This window comes from Salvia splendens, chromosome 3 (genome assembly GCF_004379255.2).
Source record: "Salvia splendens isolate huo1 chromosome 3, SspV2, whole genome shotgun sequence".
In the NCBI taxonomy this organism is placed as follows: Eukaryota; Viridiplantae; Streptophyta; class Magnoliopsida; order Lamiales; family Lamiaceae; genus Salvia; species Salvia splendens.
In genome coordinates, this window is record NC_056034.1 from 5,537,766 (window position 1) to 5,560,829 (window position 23,064).

General features: G+C 39.8%; 3 protein-coding genes and 1 pseudogene across 4 annotated transcripts; 1 reads left to right on the plus strand and 3 right to left on the minus strand.

Moving 5' to 3' along the window:
* Positions 1 to 1,090: 1,090 nt before the first annotated feature.
* LOC121796467 lies at positions 1,091 to 3,971 on the minus strand (annotated as a pseudogene).
* Positions 3,972 to 10,537: 6,566 nt separating this feature from the next.
* LOC121796468 (obtusifoliol 14-alpha demethylase-like) lies at positions 10,538 to 11,275 on the plus strand. The gene has a single exon (XM_042195313.1). The coding sequence runs from the start codon at positions 10,538 to 10,540 to the stop codon at positions 11,273 to 11,275; it is 738 nt and encodes a 245-aa protein (XP_042051247.1).
* Positions 11,276 to 11,496: 221 nt separating this feature from the next.
* On the minus strand, positions 11,497 to 14,515 carry LOC121794542 (transaldolase-like). Its single transcript, XM_042192746.1, has 7 exons — positions 14,203 to 14,515; positions 13,753 to 13,924; positions 13,521 to 13,570; positions 12,740 to 13,040; positions 12,188 to 12,376; positions 11,926 to 12,108; positions 11,497 to 11,831 (listed from the first exon to the last, which is right to left on the minus strand). The coding sequence occupies exons 1-7, from the start codon at positions 14,379 to 14,381 to the stop codon at positions 11,586 to 11,588; spliced, it is 1,320 nt and encodes a 439-aa protein (XP_042048680.1). The 5' UTR covers positions 14,382 to 14,515; the 3' UTR covers positions 11,497 to 11,585.
* A 5,444-nt stretch (positions 14,516 to 19,959) lies between these two features.
* Positions 19,960 to 22,558, minus strand: LOC121797132 (probable beta-1,4-xylosyltransferase IRX10). Of its 2 annotated transcripts, XM_042195864.1 has the most exons (5): positions 22,352 to 22,558; positions 22,142 to 22,259; positions 21,246 to 21,634; positions 20,764 to 21,005; positions 19,960 to 20,638 (listed from the first exon to the last, which is right to left on the minus strand). In XM_042195864.1, exons 2-5 carry the CDS (start codon positions 22,239 to 22,241, stop codon positions 20,125 to 20,127), a joined length of 1,245 nt encoding a protein of 414 aa, XP_042051798.1. In that variant the 5' UTR covers positions 22,242 to 22,259; positions 22,352 to 22,558; the 3' UTR covers positions 19,960 to 20,124. The 2 variants fall into 2 exon arrangements, with proteins under 2 accessions (XP_042051798.1, XP_042051799.1); XM_042195865.1 differs by lacking the exon at positions 22,352 to 22,558 and having other exon boundaries at positions 22,142 to 22,312.
* Positions 22,559 to 23,064: the final 506 nt, after the last annotated feature.

Here is a 23,064-nt window from a genome sequence, read left to right on the forward strand (position 1 = left end):
TGCTGATAGGATTTACTCATTTGTGGATAATATAGCACTAATTCTTTTTGGTGATTACCAAGATATTCAAACTAGATTAAGACCAAAATTTCAATATTAAAATGTGTGATGGAGCTATCGAATCTAAAAATTGACTCCTCAATTTTTAAAATGTCTGCATGTGCTTGCAAAGAAAGTGGAATGCAAGCATTAACTAGGAAGATGCACCTACTTAGTAGCATAATCACTATAGACACCCATGATGGATTGACCATCTTATTCAATCAATTCTAGGATACTGTACGCAATCTTTGTCTACTTTCAATTATCTAGACACTTCATTTATTTCTAATTAAATTTTACTCTATTTTTCCCTATTGTTCTGCAACTCATTTTCAGATATTGTCAATGACTCTTGATACCATTTGTGATTAGTGAGGTGGTGGCAAACCTTGCAACTTACTTCATTTGATGATTTTTTTGTATAGCATTTGTCATATTGTTACACAGGCCAAAGATTAAAAGAAACCAATATTTCAGAATTTTTTATACTACTATATTTTCAAGAAGTTGGAGTAAGGAGTAAGAGTTGGGGAAAATGGGGCCAAAAAAACTTAAAGTGTTAAAAGGCGCAAATGCTGTCCTACTAAAACGTGGGTAAGACTATTAGTGACTTAACTTTTGTGTAAATGTAAATGATTTTGCGGCTATGAAATTGGCACATTTGTTGACTATGGTTTTCGTTTTCCCCTCTTCCCCAGAAAAAAAATTAAGACCAGCAAAAGAAAAGACAAATGCTATAGTATTAACTAAAATGTGTGCACGTGAGCTCAAGAGTGGACACCTAAAAATATACTAGTATTGAATATCTATGTAGTAGTGGCATATATAGTTGATAACAAGCATTCAACTGCAAATAATAATTATACTTGTTATAAACCACTCAATATAAATACTTGTTTTTTTCACCACAGAGAATAGTCTTTATAGTTTGATGAATGAGATGTATGGTCAACAAAGTAGACATCAACACTCATATATGAGTACACAAAATTGGCGATGAGGAGCAGATTGTTTTCATATTAACTAAGACATGATCACAAATTCACAATCATGCCAATTCCCAAATTTTCAGCTCACCAATCACCACATCAAAGCTAATACATAAACCACAATTCAAAGAGAATAGACACCAGTGTTTCCAGCTAAGCGTCGTAGATTGAAATATCTGCTCAGCATCTGTAATGGTGCTCCAAGCATCATCAATCTCTGGACCTTCCTTTTGGCCAGACGACTCCACTTCAACCTGCAACGGTTAGATTCAATTTAAGCATCCTCGTGATTCCTTAGTACAGGTGCAGTGCAATTACGTATGGATTCAATGCAAGAGTTCTCACAAGTTTTGCAATAAGAAATGTTTACTCAAACCACTTCCTATTTACGGTTTACCCATGTTACATCTCATGGAACTACATCACTTACATTTATACACATTGAAGAACACCTTCCATGACAGATCTAATATCCTATATAGATAGGGTAATAGATTTATTAGCACCAAGATAAAATTCCATCAGCAGATAAGTTGTGCCAGCACTTGAGCTTAATAGATTACCAAAGTGCCTTTAAGATCACTTAGAGCAGCCTCTAGGAACTTGCAGCAGTCAGGAATCATCATCCTAGATTCACCAAGCACATTTTCCTGATGGAAATATTTTTAGTAAAAAACAAGTCATACAAATGCAAGAAAGAAATAAGTACATATTTTATTCAATGAAGATGCTTCTAGCAATTAAATTTCAACAAGGAAATGAAAATCCAGGCATGATCATGACAAACTTGGTACTATATATTTCTCAATTAGAAAGCTTTAGGTTTGCAAAATCTAGCATTATATTAGATTTAGAGTTATACCCTGTGACTGAGAATCCATCACAAATTTTATGAATAGGATAGTTCCAAATACAGAATCTAGCATGTATTTAGAGCATCCACAACGGTGGCGGAAGAGCCGGCGTCCGTCCGCACCGCGCCAGCGAGCAGGACACGTGGCGTTGGGCGATTGGGCAACGGCATAGCCGTTGCCTTTAAATGTTTTTTTATTTAAAATTGGTTTTTAATTAAAAAAACCGATAAAAATTAAAAAAAAAATTTCACTTCCCAAAAAAAATATATCCGTTTATTACCGTTTTTTACACATTTTTAAATTTTTTTCCCCCCAAAATATACACTTTCATCTATAAATACCCCCACTTTCACACCAAAAAATTAACATCAAACTACACAATTCTCATCTTCATTCTCCAATATCCATTCTCATCTCCATTTTCCCATATCCATTTTCATCTTCATTCTCTCATACCCTACAACATAACAATGTCCGGTCAAGGCGATGACCACCCTCCCTCTCACGGTTGGAACCCCGAATGGTTTGGTGGACAACCGTTTCCTAGTCCGGAAACAGAATATTCGGCCCCTCCTCAAACCCAAGATTTGGCCGTTCCGGGTGGCTACCGGCCATACCCTATCGACGACCAAGGTGCCTCCCAAGGGCGATACGGGTGGACACCGGAGCCTAGGCCGACCGCCCCCTCCCAAACTCCGCCGGCTCCTACTCGTAGCGGTGTCCGGACACCGTACACTCCAGCGGAGATGGATAAATTGTTCAAGGCGTACTTCGAAATCTCCGAAGATGCGGCGGTTTGCACGAACCAATCCGGCAATCACTTTTGGTGGCGCATCTCTCGCCGGTACAATGCAAACCGGCCGCCGGGAACGATCGAGCGCAACGAGAGTATGGTACGCAACTGCATCGGCCGAGCCAACGAAGAAATTGGCAAGTTCAATGGCTATTTCCTCCAGGAGACGCGGAATGCCGAGAGCGGCCAGAGCGAGGTCGACATCATCACTGCCGCGCTGAGCACCTACCAATCCATGAACGACAATTCGTTCAAGTACCTCAACGTCTGGCAGGAAACGCGGTTCCACCCGAAGTATATGGGAGACGTAACATCCTCCTCTAGGGGCTCCTCCAAACTATTAAGGTCGGTATCCCTATCCGACGCTGGCTCCGAAGAAGTGGCTAGCCAACTCGCCGGAGCTAACTTGGGTAGCCCCGACGCCGAACCAAGCGGTTCCCGACGCCGACCACAAGGAAGGAAGAAGGCGGCGGCCGACCGCCGTTGCGCCGCTACTCCATCTGCCCCCGCTCCCTATGTGCCACCTCCACCCCCGAACAACTCGTTGTGGATGCTCTTACACCAACTCAATATGACCGATAGGTCAACTATGACCCCCACGCAACTTCAAACGCACGAGACCATGATATTGGGTCTCCAAAAACAATTGGGGTTAGTGCCGCCGGATGAGTAGTCTTCCTCGGGTAATATTAGCCAATAATTATGTAATTTTTAATTTTTAGGAGTTTAATTATGTAATTTTTAATTTTTAGTATTTTAATTATATAATTTTAATTTTTAGGATTTTAATTATGTCTTTTTTATTTTATTTGTAATTTGTAATATTTATTGTGGTTTTTTAATGAATTTTAGTATTCTGGAAATACTTTTGTTTAATTGAATTTTAAATTAATTGTGCTCGTCCTTGCGGAAGAGCACAACTGTGGGTGTTGTGCTCTTGTCAGAGAGCAGGCAGAAAAAGTGGGGCCGGGCCCACAACCGTGCCGGTGGCAAGAGCACGGTTGTGGATGCTCTTATGTTAAAAAGCAAAAAACAAATCCCACATTAAGTTTCATTTGGAGAAAGAGTAAGACAGGATCAAGTGATGATTAGTGAAATTGGGAGAGAAATAGGGCATGATGAACCTTTTGTTTGAGATCATATAAATCAGAGGCTTTTGCCTTCATATCAGCAATTTTAGCAGACTCTCTTTCGACCTCTTTCTCATAGAGTCATAGGAGTGGAGCTCTTTTATTGTTCTCTTGCATCATTGCATGTCAATGTCTTTATCTTCAAGCTCCTCAATGTCACCATTGTTGTAAAAATGTTGTTCTATGCTTTCATACGCACAAGACCATATAGTGAGTCAACCAAAATAACCAAAGTCACTTTAGCAATTACTATTTTAAAATTAACTTACCTGTGGAAACAGATATCTGCATATTTCACACTGAGAAATTTGATTCAAGAAAGACAGAAATGGTGAGGTATGGTAAAATAAAACTAGACAAAACTACAAGTTCGGCATACAATGAAAATCGGACGGCTGGAACAATCGAGCGCAACGAGAGTATGGTGCGCAATGTCATATACAGAGCCAACAAAGAAATCCAAAAGTTCCAGGGGTATTACCTCCAGGAAGAGCAGTCGGTGGGGAGCGGCAGAAGCGAGGTCGACATCATCAGTGCCGCTTTGGCGATCTACCAATCCCAACATTACAAACCGTTCAAGTACCTCAATGTTTGGCAGGAGGTGCGTGCGCATCCGAAGTATAGGGGAGGTGTATCATCCTCCTCTAGCTCCCTATCCTACGCCGGCTCCGATGAGGTGTCCACCCAACTCGACGGAGCTAACTTGGGTAGCCCCGATGCCGGCCCGAGTAATTCCCAACGCCGGTAGCAAGGAAGGAAGAAGTCGACGGCCAACTGCCGTCGCGCCGCGACTCCATCCGCCCCCGATCCCGCTCCCGCTCCAGCTCCCTTTGTGCCCCCTCAACCCCCCACCAACTCGTTGTGGGGGGTTTCGGCCCAACTCAATTTGGCCGATAGGTCAACTATGACCCCCGAACAACTTCGATCGCATATGACAATGATACGGGGTCTCCAAAGACATTGGGGGTAGAGCCGGATGAATAGTCTTCCACAGGGGTATTTTTAGCATTTAGTTATGTAAATTTTATTTTTTAGGAGTTTAATTATGTAATTTTTATTTTTTAGGTGTTTAATTATGTAATTTTTTATTTTTAGGATTTTAATTATGTAATTTTTAATTTTTAGAATTTTAATTATGTAATTTTTAATTTTTTTTGTAATTTGTAATATTATTCTGGGTATTTTTAATGCATTTTAATTTTGTGGAAATGTTTTTATTTAAATTGAATAATAGAATGGTGGGACCGTTGAGCTTGTCCTTGCGGAAGAGCACAGATGTGGGTGTTGTGCTTTTGCCTAAGAGCAGGGAGTAAAGAAGTAATAAAAGTGGGTCCGGGTCCACATCCGTGCTCGTTGGCAAGAGCACGGATGTGGATGCTCTTAGTTTTTCTTCGCAAATGGCAGGAATATTTCTCAAAATGGGGAGAGAGTGGTGAAGTGGACCTAAAACAAGAGTTGGAGCAACTAATCATACTAAAAGCGAGTAGGTGTTTATTAGGAGAGGATGTTCGAAACAAGCTGATGGACGATGTTTCTGCTCTCTTCCACGACCTCGACAATGGTATGCTTCCCATCAGCATCATCTTCCCCTACCTTCCCATCCCGGCACATCGCCGCGATCGAGCTCGCAAGAAGTTGGCCGACATATTCGCAATCATCATAGCTTCCCGAAAACAAACAGGCAAGCCGCAGAATGATCTGCTACAGTGCTTCATGTTAGGGGAGCTTGCAAAGAAGAAACCAAAGATGTTGCTAAAGTTTCATGCAACATTCAAATGCATGAACTGGATGTAGCTGGTGATCACGTGAGGTCAACTAGAGCACGAGAGATGGTCGGCTCTATACATATGCCAGCTAGCATGGATAAAGGATACGCTGCTCTTTCACCAGACAAGATTGAGGACCAGAAGGACTCGTGGAGAGACGTGGCATTGAGAGGAATAATGAAGAAAAAAGATTAATGAATTATGTTATGATTAAGAGTTGTAATATGATTGTACGACATATTTGAAATGGATTCTAGACCCTTCTTAGTCTAGCTATATAATCAGTTTGCATTGATATTACATTTCAAGTAATAAAACAGTGAAAATCTTCAGCTCGACATTTATGGAATTCTCAAGCTTTACTTTCTTCTTCATGAGCTCTCTAGTTTCTTTTCATGGTATAAGAGCAGGATCTTTTTGATCCTGTCTCTCTTACCCCTTTTTATCCTTATTTTGTTATTTACCTAAAATGACATAATCAAACGATTCAAATACCTCAACTATTCCCTTGTCTGCGTTGCCTCTCTTTTCTCATATTCCTCCTATCTCAGTGAAGCTCACTGAAGGGAACTTCCTGATATGGCAGCAACAGGTAGATGTTGATGTGTGTGGCTACAGCCTTGAAGCATTCCTCACTGGAGAAGCAATCCCACCACCGCAAACCATTGCAGATCCAGATGAAGGTTTCATGATACTCAATCCAGCCTTTGTGGCATGGCAAAGACAAGATAGAAGGGTAGCTGGTTGGCTGCTCTCTTCACTGTCAGAAGGAGCTATTTCCCTTGTTGTTGGGCTCAGATCCGCTAAGGATATTTGGAGAGCGTTGGAGACAAATTTTGTCTGTAGCTCTACTGCCAAAGTCATGCAGTATAGACAGCAGATGCAGAACCTCAAGAAGGATGGTCTCACTACGAATGAATATTTGGGTAAGATGAGAAATTTCTTTGACCTTCTTGGGTCTATTGGTTGCAGGATCTCTGATGGGGAACAAATCATGCACATTCTTAGAGGATTGGGCCAAGAATATGATCCAGCAGTATGTGCTATCACTTCCAGATCTGAGCCCTGGACCATTGGAGATGTCAGCTCATTTTTCCTCAGCTTTGAGTCCGGAATGGAGACTACAAGGTCACACTTCACTAGTGTGGATGGATCTCAGCCTACATTGAACTTGTTGGTGCAGCAATAGTCAGGGCAGAGAAAGGATTCATCTCCATATTACAACAAGTTTGATAATGGAGGAGAAAGAGGTGGGTCCAGAAATCAGAGATGAGGCAGAGGAGCAACAAAATCATTTGCCAATTGTGTGAAAAGCCAGGACACACAGCAGCTAAATGCTGGCATAAATTCGAACAGAACTATACTCCTCCTCAGCTGCAGTTTAGAGGGAATGCTGCACAGCAGCAGCAAAACTACCCATCTGCTCATCTGACTCAGTCTGTGCCAAGATCATCTACTGTCAATTTCTCGGCTGGAACTCAACTTAATCTTAAGAATCTCTTACATGTGCCTAATATTACCAAAAATCTCCTCAGTGTCTCACAATTTGCCAAGGATAATTCGGTTTTCTTTGAGTTTCATCCTTCCTTTTGTTTTGTCAAGGATCTTTGCACCAAGGAAATCGTGCTCAATGGAACACTTGACAAAGGGCTTTATCACTTCCTAGTAGACCATTACCCAATCAAGAGAAGCCATAACTCCAATCTCCGAACACTTGACATAGGGCTTTATCACTTTCTAGTAGGCCATTCCCCAATCAAGAGAAGTCATAGCTCCAATCTCCTTCCTGTTCAAGAAGTGCCAGTAGTTCACACAGTTAGTCTTCCCAATGATGCTTCTAGTAGTAGTTCCAGTACTTCTTCTAGTCTAAATTTAGCCTTGTGGCATAATAGACTAGGACAACCTACACTAGATGTTGTGAAGCATGCTTTGCACAGTTGTAATATCCCCTTTGTTTCAATGAAAAATCAACCCCTTTGTCATTCTTGCTGTGTCTCAAAGGCTCATAGACTTCCTTATTCCTCGTCAAAATCTGAGTTCAGTTCTCCTCTTGAATTAATACACAGTGACTTATGGGGACCGTTTCCTGTAGTTTCCAAAAATGGATTCTCCTATTATATCTCCTTTGTTGATCACTACTCCTGATACTCTTGGATTTATCTTCTGAAGAATAAAACTGGTGCCTATTCTGCCTTCAAGCAGTTTAAGGCCCAGAGTGAAAACTTTTTTAATTCAAAAATTAAAAGTCTTCAATCTGTCTGGGGAGGTAAATTTCAAGGTTTAACTCCATTCTTGAAAGAGTGTGGAATTTCCCACAGAGTTTCTTGTCCCTACACTCCACAACAGAATGGTCTAGCTGAAAAGGAAGCATAGACACATTGTGGAAACTGGTTTTACTCTTCTGGCCCAGGCCTCTCTCCCTCAAAAATTATGGGATGATGCTTTCCTTACTGCTACTTATCTGATAAACCACATGCCCTCAAAAACCATCAACAACATTTCACCTTTTGAGAAATTCCATTGCCATAACCAGATTATTCTTATCTTAAGGTCTTTGGGTGTCTATGTTATCCCCTCACTCGTCCCTATAATAAGCATAAGCTTGACTTCAGATAAGCCAAGGCTACCTTTTTGGGCTACAGTTCATCTCACAAGGGATACAAAGAAATATTTTCTTTGATGAATCTGTTTTTCCTTTTCAAAGTGTCCCTCATGCTGTACAGATTTCACCATCTACTAGCCTTCCTCCTACATTTCCTTCACATTCTCTTGCTGTTTTACTTCAAAATGATTCTTCTCCACCTCCAGAACCACCAACCATGCCTGATTCTGCTGTTTTTGCCCCACCATCCCCATCCCAGTCCCCAGATAATACTGAACTCCCAGATAATACTCAACTTTCCACTTAATCTCCCTCCAGCTCTTCATCTACAACTCCAGCTCCCTCAAACACCTAAGATTCTGCCCAGCCAGCCTTCACATCATATGACCACCAGATCAAAATCTGGGATTTTCAAACCAAGAATTTTTTCTCTAGCCATTTCTCCATCTCTTCTTCCCGGGTCTGCTCTTGAAGCATTGCTCATACCTATTTGGAAGGCTGCTATGCTGTCTGAATTTTTGGCTCTTCTCAAGAACAGAACGTGGATCTTGACTACTCTACCACCTGGCAAAAATCTGATTGGCAGCACCTGGATTTTTAAACTCACGTTCCACCTTTTTGGCGCCATTGCTAGACACAAGGCTAGATTGGTGGCTCAAGGCTTCTCTCAGCAGCCTGGTTTTGACTTCAATGAGACCATCAGTCTTGTTGCCAAGCCAACTACCATCAGACTGATCTTAAGCTTAGCAGTCAGTTTTGGATGGTCCATCACTCACCTAGATGTGAATAATGCCTTCCTAAATGGTGATTTAGAGGAAGATATCTACATGAAGCAACCTCTTGCCTTTGAACAAGGTGGCCCACATATGGTTTGCAAGTTAAAGAAAGCTATTTATGGCCTAAAGCAGGCATCTCGGGCCTGGTTCTACACTATCCATTCAGGTATTCTTTCTCTGGGTTTCTCTCAGTCAAGGTGGCCCACATACTTCAATGTTTTACATGCAGAGAGGAGATGAGGCAATTTATCTATTGATCTATGTTGATGACATGCTAGTCACTGGAAATTCTACTTTTTCCATCCAGAAGGTGATCTCTCAATTAAACTCTCACTTTTCTTTAAAAGATCTTGGGGATGTGAGTTTGTTTGTTGGAATTCAAGTTGTGAGGATTGATCAAGGTGGATTACATCTATGTCAGTCAAACTACATCAAAGATCTTCTAAAGAAAGCTAATATGACAGGGGCAAAGGGATGCCCAACTCCAATGGCTTCTGGATGTGAGTTAAGAAAGAGCATTAGAGAACCAGTTTCTAATCCCAAGCTGTATAGGAGTGTTGTAGGGGCTCTGCAGTATGCCACTATAACAAGACCTGATATCAACTTTGTTGTCAACAAAGTTAGTCAATACATGGCTTCCCCACTGGATACACACTGGAAGGCAGTCAAAAGAATTTTGAGATACCTCTCTGGAACAATTGATTTTGGAATCCAAATTCATAAGTCCAATGGTTTTGTTTCTAGTTTTTCTAATTCAGATTGGGCCTCAGACTTAGATGACAGAAGATCTGTCAGTGGAATCTGCACATATTATGGAAATAATCTGATCTCTTGGTGTGTCAAAAAGCAAGGTGTGGTAGCGAGATCAAACACTGAGGCCGAGTACAGAAGCCTTGCATTGGCTGCTTCAGAATTGGCATGGTTGAGTTCATTACTTGATGAGTTGAAGATCAAGAGAAATGATAGTCCAGTGATTTGGGTGGATAATTTGAGTGCCATTGCCTTAGCCTCAAATCCTATTTTACATGCAAGAACCAAGCACATAGAGTTGGATATTCATTTTGTGAGAGATAAAGTACTTGCAAAGGAATTGGATTTAAGGCATATTCCAACTGCAGATCAGATAGCCGACATATTCACAAAACCTCTAAGTAGGCAATCCTTTGTGAAGCTCAGGAACAAACTTGGGATGGTTTCCTTAGCCTCACTCGGATTGAGGCGAGATGTTAGAGGAGCTTGCAAAGAAGAAACCAAAGATGTTGCTAAAGTTTCATGCAACGTTCAAATGCATGAACTGGATGCAGCTGGTGATCACGTGAGGTCAACTGGAGCACGAGAGATGGTCGGGTCAGTACATATGCCAGCTAGCATGGATAAAGGATTTGCTGCTCTTTCACCAGATAAGATTGAGGACCACAAGGACTTGTGGAGAGACGTGGCATTGAGAGGAATAATGAAGAAGAAAGATAATGGAATTCTAGATTAGGAATGGATTCTAGATCCTTCTCAGTCTAGCTATATAATCAGTTTGTATTGATATTACATTTCAAGTAATAAAACAGTGAAAATCTTCAGCTCGACATTTATGGAATTCTCAAGCTTTACTTTCTTCTTCATGAGCTCTCTAGTTTCTTTTCACTTCATAGATTCCAAGTATAAAAACGATCGGCCGACGACAGAAGCAGAGGTCACCGGACTCCTCATCGCCGCTCTCTTTGCCGGCCAGCACACGAGCTCCATCACCTCCACCTGGTCCGGAGCTCACCTCCTCACTAGCGGGAAGCACATGTCAGCTGCGGTGGAGGAGCAGATGAGGCTGATGGAGAAGCACGGAGACAAGGTCGACTACGATGTGTTGTCGGAGATGGAGGTTCTCTACAGGTGCATCAAGGAAGCCCTGAGGCTCCCTCCACCATTGATCATGCTTCTGAGAAGCTCACACGCTGATTTCAGTGTGAAGAGCAAGGAAGGAGTGGAGTACGATATCCCCAAGGGGCATATCGTGGCTACATCGCCTGCCTTTGCGAATCGACTCCCGCACATTTACAAGGATCCCGACACTTATGACCCCGACAGGTTTGGTACGGGGAGAGAGGAGGACAAGGCGGCGGGAGCTTTCTCATACGTATCCTTCGGTGGTGGGAGGCACGGTTGTCTGGGGGAGCCGTTCGCGTATATCAAAGCCATCTGGAGCCACTTGCTCAGGAACTTCGAGATGGAACTTGTCTCTCCCTTCCCGGAGATTGATTGGAATGCCATGGTTGTTGGTGTCAAAGGGAAAGTCATGGTGCGCTACAAACGCAAACGCCTTCCCATCAACTGATTCTATTTCTACCTATAGCCAGACTGCTTTCTTGTTTGTTTGTTTTTTCAGATCTACTTATGTATGTGCTTTCTCCTCTTAATTTGCTTCATTTGAGGCTGTGAGTCATATGGTTAAATTGTGTATCACAATTAACCATATAACCATTCAAATTGTCATAAATAGGCAGCCTATTCGATTTGGCACTTATCTTGCTTAAGAAAAACCGTTGCAACCAAATGTATCCAACAAAACTCAATAAAACTCTCATTGTCTTACATAATACTCTCACTCAGCCAGTGGCTTTCTTTATTCAAGCAATGAAAACAGCTTACAGGCTGACTAGCTTCAGGGAATTCGCCTTCTCTTGCAGGCTGTCGAGCAAGCTATCGAAGCTCTTCTTGAACGAGTCCACTCCTTCCAGCTCTAGTTGTGACCCAACGTAACCCCAGTCGATTCCCAACTTCTCAAGAGCGTTGTAAATGCCTTCAGCTTCAGACACATTTGCGTCTATGGTCCTTGAAACAGTCCCATGATCGATGAATGCTAGGAGTGCTTGATCAGGCATGGTCGAGACCTATAGATAATTAGAAACAAGGGGCAAAAGTTAAGGTCAAGAAGAAGACAGCACATTTCCCTGGGCCACTAATTGAGGATAAGATGATTCTCACTGTATCAGGTCCAACAAGAGGAGCCACATATAAAGTGTCTGGATAAGCTGGATTCTTCACGCTGGTCGAGGCCCATAGAAGCCTTTGCTTCTTAGCACCTTTCTTCACCAGTGCCTCCCATCTTGGCCCCGAGAATTTCTTCTGGTACAGTTGGAAAGCCAGAGCTGCCTGAGCATTTGCAGCCTGTTGAACAAAATAAGATCACAATCAAAACTAACTCTTGACCAATTTTTTGCGCGGTGCACTAGTATATCTGAACTACCTTCCCCCGCAGATTAAGTGCTTCTGGTGTCCCAATCTTCTCAAGCATCTTGTCAACAAGGGAGTCCACTCGGCTAACAAAGAAAGAAGCGACACTTGTGACTCGGGAGAGATCACTGAGCCCAGACGCTTCAAGGCCATCGAGGTAAGCATCAATAACAGCTTCATATCTTGCAAGAGAGAAAATAAGCTGCACATATCCACAGTTTCACTATCAGTATCGACAGTTCAAATATGAAAAAGGAAGTTTACTATGAAAAGATGGGCCCCATCATGTGCTGTTGCATATATATTTAGGCAATTCTCAGCATTAAAAAGGCCACACAAACTACAGATAGCATGATTGCATAAGAGGCTGAACCATCTTTCTAAACATGAAAAGACTAACTAAAACTTTGAAAACCGCATATTAAGTAGATCACATGGACTACCAACGAAATGTCACCTTTAATAAGGTGTATTAAGTTAAACAGAATACACGACAATCACTGTTGCCCAAATTTTACCAATTCAATATCATTAGTCCCTTGAAAGAATGTAATAACCAACTCACCGTAACATTGACGCTTATTCCGTTTGCAATAACTTCCTTAATCGAAGGAATGCATGGAGCTGTAGCAGGAATCTTTATGTAGACATTACGACAATTAACCCACTGATGAAGCCATTTTGCAGACTCTATTGTATTCTCAGTATCCTCTGCAAGTAGGGGTGAAACTTCAACAGACACATATCCATCTCCACCATCTGTATCATCGTAGATTGACTCAAAAAGCTTGCATGCATCTTGGATATCTTTCACGACAAGCTCCCAGTATGAAGTTTCGATGTCTAGTCCAGATTGTACAAGTGTTCTGCAGTTATATATGAATATAAATTCAATTGCGAAGGAGAAGTCATTCAGGTATCATTCTCAAACTAAAAGTCCATGGCAATTTCATTGCCAGGGAATCAAGATGAAAACATTAAAGGCCTAAATAAGAAAGAAAGAAAGAACAACTTTTTGAATGCATATGAAAAATACAGGATTAGGTGAAAGGGGCTAACAGTAACAAGGATAGAACAACTTCCACAAGTAAAGTCAGTACCAACTACCAAATTATCATTTGTTTACATTAGGCCAACTTCACATAGTGCCTTCAGCAACCTAAAATAGAGTCTAAGCTTAAACTTTATCGCATAAGCCTCAGATAAATTCAATTCCTCTGCTGGTATCTTGGCCCAATAATAACAAGTGGAGAAGGAAATATTTTTCAAGGATCAGCTACAGCAATAGATTCTAGACATTTGAAGCAACTCCAACAAATTTGAAAACAAATTCAATCATGTCTTACTTGAACTGATCATTGTATGCACTCGAAGTCGAAATTGCTTTCTGGAAAATCTGCAATCATAAACACTAGATAATTAAAAGAAGCCAAAAAAGGGATTTTTTTTAATAATAGCATTGCATTGTAATCATTTTATGTATAGATCAGATCTTGAGGGAATTTAAATCAAATGAGGATGATACATAAATTTATATCCCTTGCATTGATTGATGAAGAGAGAGGGGGGGCAATTTACCGCTGGGTTGCTGGTCACCCCTCGAACTCCACTCTCGATCAACGGGATAAGATCGGTAACTGGACGGCATAGATTATCGTACCACGGGCTCTGTCCTTCCTTCTCATAAAGATCATGGAGTGTGGTTCTCTTCACACTACTCCCATTGCCATCAACTTGAGAGCATCTCACACTGCCCAAATAAATCAACAAGGTACATAAATTACTGATCGATCGCAAATAAACTCAAATCTCTATAAACGAATTAATCCCTTCAAGGCGCCCTAGTAAGCACATTCACGGAAAGAATACTCATATTACGCTATCCCCAAAATAAGCTAAGTTCATTCATTTCCGTGAAACATACAGCAAAAAAAACGAATCTTTACGAAGACAAAAAAAATCCCACTCAACACCAACACGAGGGAGGAGAAATAAGCTGAAGATGAATAATTGAATATGTAAGCTTACACCAATGAACCGGCGATTCTTTGGGAAGCGCGCACACTCAGCTTGGAGGATGAAATGGATTTCTCGATTCTTTTGCGAGGATCAACACCACAGCACATAGGCTGCTGCTGCGAAGATCCGCGGAAGCTAGCTGCAGAATTAGCAAAAGCTGAGGCGGAGAGCTTGGAAATGGAGGCCATGGCCGATTGAATCAGGTTGCAGGTGAAGGAAATGGAGTAAAATGAAGTGTGTAGGTAGGTTGGTATGCTGTATTTATTGGGTTGGTGGAGCGATACAAAGGAAGGTGGAAGAGGGGTCTATTTAATTTTAGGGATTAGGGTTAATTTAATTTAATCAAGTCATGGGTTGAAGCTAATAAAAAGGTGGTGGTAAGTAAAGGGCAAATTTCGGAAGTCAGTATGATTGTTTGGTGGGGTGGATGTTGGTAGGTGATTTGTAACTATTTTTGGATTTAATGCAACCAGCGCCGGTCCTGAGGTTCCAAAGACCCGGGGCGAGACTAAAAGTTGAGGCCCTATTTATATATTTTTTCCTTCCATTTTATAATAAGTTTCATCCAGCAAAAAACTAATAGCATATCAAAAGAAATTCACTTCAAATAATTATTGCATATTACCTTCAAAATTTTCTTCTAACATTTCTTGATGCGAAGTCGTTGATGATGGTGTTGCTGTCAACCTCGTCTAATAATTTCTTCTCAATACATAAAGTGGCAAGGCCGTTCAGCCGTTGTTGAGACATCGTAGATCTTAAATAATTCTTCAACAGTTTCAACTTTGAAAAGCTTCTTTCTGCCGATGCCACAGTCACAGGCACAGTAAATAATATGCGATAAGCAATTGAGATATTTGGATAAGAATCAATTTTTCTAACATACTAAAAAATGTCCATAGAAGACATTGGCTTTCCGGCAAACTTAGCTTCAAAACCTTCAACTCAGATATTAGATCATTTACCTCCACATCAGATGTGTCATGCGAAGAGAATGTTTTCGCAAATTTGGTGCAACAATCTTCTAATTCAGTATCATTTAGTGACTTCAAAGTTGTTGAGCTAAGTAAAAACCCAAATATACTTTTGAATGTTTGTAGTTCTTCAAATCTACTTTTCAATGAGGTGTTTGCCATATCAACCACGACCAAGAAGTAATTGACCTCAAAAGCCTTCTCAGCTTGTAGAATTTCTTCATTGGTGTCAATTTCTTTATTTGTAGAAAACAAATAAACAGTTATAAACAAACAATCGAAGAAATAAACAGTCGACTACGCCCAATCCTGTGAAAATATACCCCAAAGCCAGGCGATGATCAAACAAATCAAAATACAACAAAAAAGAAGAGTTTTGCCGGTGCAAATAACGGGGGAAAGGACCACAATTCCACAAACGAGCTCAAATAAATCAAAAGAGAATCGAATGAAGAAAAAATCGAATTTCAATTGCATACCGACATGGCGACATGACTCTTGAGCGAGAGATATTCCAAAGCATAAAATTAGTTGAGGAGCGAATTGTAGAGAGAGAAAGGTAGAAAATGATATATGGGTTTACATATATATATATATATATATATATATATACCCGAGGCTAGGGAGGGGCCCTGCAAATTTGGGGGCCCAGGGCGGCCGCTCCACTTGCCCCCCCTCAGGTCCGGCCCTGAATGCAACATATAGAGGTAGTAGTAATTCATAATGATTGTTAAAGAAAATTGAAAAAAAAAAGTATTTTTTTAATAAGAGAGAAAAGGCTCAAACCACTTATATATCGGTGAGCAAAGGAATCAAAGTTCAGTATCAACAAACTAATCCAAAAAAAACAAGTAAAAAAACCACAAACTAAAAAAAGAGCAAGCCAAGCAAAGGAAAAACACCCTCCAAGCAGAACAAAGAAAACAAAAACTAAACAACCATTAACTAAAGCCACCAAGCAAAAAACTGACTATGAAACAAGGCGAGCTATATTGCACCTTTATGTTTATCAGAATTGCTTATGTAATTATGCTCCGTCCATCTTCTAGCTTTAAGTAAGTCCTCACACGTTACATGCCTGGTGAAAAAAAGTATGGTACTACATTCGATGCTGTTCATTTTTGGAGGAGGAAACGAAATATATTGATGTTTTGCAGTTAATTTATTAGTCAATGTCGCCATTCAGTATTAGCGGTTATTATAGGCTTAAAATTTCTGCAAATACAAAACATAATTTTCCAATGATTTCAAATATAAAGATTGACTAACTATATTATGACTGGCCTATACTTTACTCACTGTAGTGGCTGGCTATAAATAAATAATTCTAATGCGAACTGTGTTGTTTTGCGCACTGCAATATAAACATTTTTGTTTCTTTATTCGATGTATGTTAGTAGAATTTTAAAAATTTGTTTGTGCATAATTCACATTTTCACAGGGAGTGTTAGAAGAAGTAATTTTTGGATTGCATAGTGCTGTTGATGATGATCTAAAGACGTCTTAGATTGATATTTATAATTAAAATTACTAATTTGCTACGAGTAGGTAAATTCAAATATTAGTAGAGAGTATTGTCGCAATTTGTACAGCTGGTTCACTTGAAACGGGTTAATTTGGAAATTAAATACTCTATAGTATATCTCGTCATAATTACTCTTTCCAGCGTACACTTCTACATGTGAAATATGTGTGACATATGTTAATGAATTTAATACTATTTGATTATGATAAATATACTATCTAAAGTATGGAGTATTACTTTATTCGAATGCACATGATTCTGAACTCGGTACTTTCTTCATTCTAAATTAATTGAGACATATTTTTCAGCACAAAATTAACTTAGTAGGAAGAGAATAAAATAAGTATAAAAATAAAATAAAATAAAATAAACTGAAAAAAAGAATAAAATATGAAAAAGTAATAACAAGAAGAAGAAATACTAATATTAACTAAAGTCACTTATGCTAAAACAAAAAAAATGACACGTCTATAATGAAAAGAATAGATTAATTTACATTGTCAACCTATCCTAGCTTGCTAGCACTCGAACTTTTGCACAATTAATCCATTTAAGACATACTCCTCGTAATCACATTTCATAATTCTATCGAGTACAATACACAAATACACAATGGATAGCATCTCCAAAATTAAAAGTGGGCAAAATCTATTAGCTTGTTTGTCTTTACATATCAGTTATTATCAACCCTGCCAAAAACATGAACTAAGTATATAAAACATGTATTTTATTTTCTTTTTATAATAGAATCTATCTTACTTAACTTTCTCTGTACAAATGAATTTACATAAAACGTTTGATTGAGTTTACCATTCTTAGATATGACCGTGTAGTATATTTAATTACCAAGTAGACTAGAATTATAAGATGAATTGTGGAGGAGATTCAAATCTTAATAAAAAATTATTTTTATTAAGCTAATATTATTGACCTACTCAACAAAATCGCGTCACCGTATGTTGCCATAGCATCAACTTTTTCATACCCACCCTTCTCCCTACCTCGTTTATGAATTTACAATGTTGAACTTAAACTTCAACTCTTCAAGAGAATGTGTTGAACCTTAAAACCTTCAGATCTCTGGCCACATATTTTACGAAATTTTATCTGTATTATAAGTAAAATATTTCATTCTGTTGTTTGTATCGTAAATGAAAAACAAATCTTGTTCAACGGGTATTGTTATAAAGAGTTATTACAAATTAATTGTGACAATTTGTAAAGTATTTATCGTAGCCGTTTTTGATGGACCTAAAAAGGAAATTAGGCCTCTTTGAATAGTTCAGATAGTGCAAAAATTAACTCTTTGAAAATCACATAGATTTTATATCTTTTTTTTAATTCAAATCCCCTGCTGTGCTCAAAGCCACACAGCAGGGGTGCTGTTACAAACAAGCTATTATTTTATATAAAATAAATATAATATTTTAATATTTTTTTATGAATAAAATATTTTTTACAAACCGGAATCGTCGTATTTGGAACCGCGGGCCAGTTCCGGTTCAAGATTTTACGAACCGAAACCGTCACCGAACCGCCGATTCCGGACGGTTTTGAACCGCCGGTTAACCGGAGGTTTCACGGTTCCAGCAAGGTATCCTAGGCGTCAGCCGTTGGCAGCTTTTTCATGCGGTTTTTTGACCGGAACCGGCGGTTTTTCGACGGTTCCGCCGGTTTTACCCCAAAACCGCTGGTTTCGGCCGATTTTCAAATTTTTTTTTAATTCTGATTTTGAATTCAAATTGATCCATTTTCCCCCCATTTTTGAGATCTCCGGCTATCGGATCTACTAGCTTTTCGAATTGAGTGTCGCCTTTGGGTGGTGGCGCCGCCTGTAGCCTCTTGCATTTTCTCTTCTCACTTCCTACACTGTATATAACTAAGATTGAGCAAATAAAAGAAGGATTGTGAAGGGAATGGTGGTTTGAAAAAGTGAAGAAGGTGAGTGTAATTCAAAATCGGCTGAATTTAAGTAATGAAACGACTGTATTTATGGTGAGAGAGATGAGAGGGGAATCGGTAATGTACATTTTTAAAATGACCGTTGATTAAAAAAAATCAATTTAACATGCGGTTATAACCGGAACCTGCGGTTTGGATTGACTATTTGATTTGGATTTATGAGACAAGACAACACTGGTAAAACGTAAAAGCAACCTTACGTATCTATTCTTGGGAACTGATCGGCTATCGAGAGTTTCCGATACTCTCGATAATGGCTAAGTAGATTTTCACCGTTCCTGCTTCCACCGTCGCCGTTGAGCAAGCTTTTAGTGTCAGCGGTTGTGTCCTAGACGACAAAAGGAGCAATCTCTCCGCCAAAAACATGGAAGCCATTATGTTACTTGATGATTGGGCAAAGGCGGACATGAGAGCACAAGAGCCGGATTTCGACTCCCGTGTAGAGAGTGATGTGAAGACTTTTCTACCGATGACGAGGTCGGAAGCGAGGGCGCTCAACAATATCAATGACGGGGGGGGTGAATGGCGAGCACGACCGACCAAAAAGGTAAGCAAGGTAAGAGAACTACGTCGGCTTTGATTCCTTAATAAAATTATGGATACGTAGGCAACTAAACTTAAATTTGAAAAGTTTAACTTTGAAAGTTTAAGTTGAGCTCAAGCCCTTTTCAATTTTTTCCTTTTTCCCCCATTTCATGTTTTTTTATTTATGTTCCGACGACACTTGTAAATTATATCACATTATTGTATACTTGTATATATATTGTAAATTGTAATGTATCGTTGTCCGTTACAACTCAAATTCAATAAAATTGATATGATTTTCACCTTATTCGTCTTATTTCAATTTAAATTATCTATGGTCTTGTTCCAATTTATTGTATAAGTCCAAATTTCAAATTACATAGCAAATAAAAAAACAGCCAAAACCGAACCGGAACCGTGAGAACCGTCCGAAAACCGGCGGTTCGGAACCAGAACCGTGAAATAGCCTCACGGTTCGGTTCCGGTTCCGCCTTTCTCCGAACCGGAACCGGCGGTTTACGAACCGTGGGCACCTCTAGTTCCAGATCTCCACTGACGCAGCTTGTCAGGTAGTCAAACCTGTGGCGATTAGATTTTCAGTTGGAAATATTCAAAATTATATTTATTTTACTTTATTTACAGTGTAATCCTGAATACAAAAAAAAATTGAGAATGCTAATTACGATTATCAAAATACTCCTAAGATGAACTCCTGAGCTATTGGGAGAATGCTTAGCCAAAAACCCTGCCTCCAAATAGGATAATTTCCACTTACTATGCTAATGATCCAACGAATCGGATTTCATTCAAAAGTTTCATTCTTCAACTCATGTACACAAAAATTAGCAATTCCTCCAGCAATCACGCACAGAGTAAGCCATAAACAAAAATTAGGAACTTGACAGACCATTACTTTCTGGGCGGGCAAGAAACTCGATCGCATCTTCACCAAGGCTTGCGGTCCCCAACTGGTCCTGCAGTCCAGTTCAAAACCTTCTCGCCAGGCTTCAAGTATATTTTCTTGTCGTGAGGCAGCTTCCGGGCCAGCCCGTTTAAGATTTGGTGGAAAGCATCTCCCGGTTGTGCTGGCTGAGGGAACAACATCGCCTGTTTCATGGAAGGATTAGCAAGTAGCCTCTGCTTCCGTAGAATCACATCAGCCGGGATAGATGTGAGGATAGTGTCCAAGTATGGGACATCCTTCTCTGCTACGAACACGCCTATTTCCTCCCAAGGAATAGCATCTGCAAATGGCAGCACGATGTCGTCTGCTATGATCACCGGAATGCAACCAAAGATCACAGCTTCCACAAGTCTGGGGCTCCATGGAGCCCAACCCAGAGGGCATAAACAGAATACGGCCCGCTGCATGTCCTCGTAGTATGTGGTTGGGTGGTCTGTGGAGATGTCAAACAGTGGATTGTTCTTGAAGTTCTCCCACATGGACGCCCGAGCACCTCTGCACATAGATCAAGAACTAATGCCATCAGCTTTAATGTGTTAGAATGAACGATATTGCAGATAACTTTGGGATGTGAGTGTGTTGAAGATGCTCAAAAACACGACAGCAATGTTGAAACATACCTCGCGTAGTAACCACCTTCAGGGTCGTTGTTTAGATCATAGAACAAACCACGGAAATAGACGAAGATGGATCTTGGCGTGTCGGGGGGAATCAAGTGGGACATAATTTTCTCTGGAGGCGCATATGGCGGTATAGTTATCGAACCATCATTTAAGCAGACATGGTTTTGTTGTCCAAAAGTTTGAACCAAGGTAGATCGTTGAAGTAACGGAAGGATCCCCCTCTTTATAGCTTTCTCTTCCTATAGTTGGAGAAAACATTGCAATATCATGAAGTTCCCTCAGTAAGCAAGGATCTACCAAATTGTAATGTTCTGAAAACTTCACATTTAATATCTAGCCTTATAAAAACAGAATGTACAATATTTACCAGAGAATAATCAACTAATGCAAAATGAATATTTTAGTTTGTTCTCACTTCTTAGTCAAGAGTCCAATTCCGTAGAAATGAAAAAGCAGGATACTAGAGATTAAAAGCTTACTTGATAATGAAAGCAGGCACCAAAATCATGGGGAACAAGAAAGAAATGATCAGCTCCTTCAGTTCGATTCCAGTAAGGCCATCTAGCCGAGATGAGCTGTATCGCACTCCTCATCATTCTTGGAGATTTGAAAGGCAGTGGCAATCCATTGGGTGCCAGGTCACAAGTTGAGTAAACAGGTGTGTAGAACCAATCTGCTTCATTCGGATTCAGAGTTCTAACAGCACTGGTTAAGAGAAACTGGTGCATAAATATCTCAGCAGCAAACATGTGCGTAAGACAACGCGGATCTTTCTGCAGGATCTTCTTGTTGTATTTGCTCGGAAGCTCATATACATAAACTTTCAATTTTCCCACAGGATTATCATCAAGAACATCACCAGCACTTCCTACGTTACATATTGACAAAAATCAAGATCACCAAACACGTTTTCACATAAATTTTTCCACACTGTAAAAGTAAGTTCATGCATTTGTGGGAGTGGATGCTTGATTATATCAAATAAATAATTCTGAAAAATGAATTCAAACAATATGAAAGCATACATAGGTAAGAAATGATATGGTTAAAGATGATCTATCCTGAAACCATGTTGCTGAGCATTAAATGCCATGTCCCCAAACCCTAAATTTCCCCCCAAATTTCTTGATTTTATAGAGTGTAATACGTTTCTTCCAATTAACCGCCTACAGAAACACAAAACATACAGTTGCACCCCGTTCTGAATTTGATTGCAAATCACCCAACTTATACAAGCTCAGTATTGCACAGAAAATTCAATCAAAACCTATTTATATGATTATCATAATTCATCTGCTCAGTGATCAGTGAAGATTCGATTTTCCTAAGCCGAATGGCAGGCTGATCAAATCAACGAAATTATAAAACAGAAGACCTGAAATTCTCTCCGTACGCGCGCCACGGCGGTCAATCCCCTCGACGCCGATGCTGGCCGTAAACAGAGCGAGAAGCAGACCCCACATCGAAAACTCCATATCTCACATCTTCCGAAACTAGACAGTAATATTATATAGTGGTATTAAGGAAAAAGAGCAGGCATTTGATGCAGTTGAGCAGTCGTACTAGAATGTAGGTGAAGAGTTACCTTCTTCGGTGTCTTTGCTTTTCTTGCCATTTAAGACAGCACTAAGGAGGAAAAAATAATCAGAAATTGAATGAAAATACTGCACATTTTTTTAATAGTGTATGGTACATGAATTCTGATTGTTGCGTGATGTGCTTCAATGGCGAATGACAGCTGCATTTGCTTTGCCTGTAGGATGGCCCGTCCACTTCTCGACGACGATGGTCGTCTCAATTCTAACACTATTACTAACATTCACTTGAAGCTTCGGCTATATTGAAATTCTATAACCGGCCTCAACACAAAGCCCATTTGAAATTATTAATATTGTCAAAATAGTATTTGATGAACTTAAAAATACGAAAAACAAAATGTATATTTCACTTATGGTTGGGAAAATTAGTTGGATTAACTAATTTTTGTGTACTTTTGCAGAAAGTTCTCTTTATATTGTTATTGTATGATTTGTAACAGTGTTAATTTATTATATCTAAGCGATTATCAAGATGAAGATGGAAAAGCCGAAACAACGAGGGCTCTTGTCGTAGCACGAGATCCCTCCGCCAAGGTCACCATACATAATTTTGTTTTATTTTAATTGTGACATGCTCATATTAGGCCAGTAATTTTATTCATGAATGATTTTGATTATGAATGGGAGATGATAGGAGGTGAGCGACGAGAAAATAGGTCGATTTTTGAGTGCTTGGAATGTAAGACGTGGAGAATGGATA

Excerpts from the sequence above, each read along its gene's own strand:
- LOC121796468 (XM_042195313.1), top strand. The coding sequence starts at position 10,538 with ATGGAATTCTCAAGCTTTACTTTCTTCTTCATGAGCTCTCTAGTTTCT.
- LOC121797132 (XM_042195864.1), bottom strand. The coding sequence starts at position 22,241 with ATGGAGTTTTCGATGTGGGGTCTGCTTCTCGCTCTGTTTACGGCCAGC. Across the intron at positions 21,635-22,141 it reads GCGTACGGAGAGAATTTCAG|GAAGTGCTGGTGATGTTCTT; the intron begins GTCTTCTGTTTT and ends TATGTAACGTAG. Across the intron at positions 21,006-21,245 it reads GTGCCTGCTTTCATTATCAA|GAAGAGAAAGCTATAAAGAG; the intron begins GTAAGCTTTTAA and ends CTCCAACTATAG.
- LOC121794542 (XM_042192746.1), bottom strand. The coding sequence starts at position 14,381 with ATGGCCTCCATTTCCAAGCTCTCCGCCTCAGCTTTTGCTAATTCTGCA. Across the intron at positions 13,041-13,520 it reads GCATACAATGATCAGTTCAA|AACACTTGTACAATCTGGAC; the intron begins GTAAGACATGAT and ends ATATAACTGCAG. Across the intron at positions 12,377-12,739 it reads GAATAAGCGTCAATGTTACG|CTTATTTTCTCTCTTGCAAG; the intron begins GTGAGTTGGTTA and ends GGATATGTGCAG.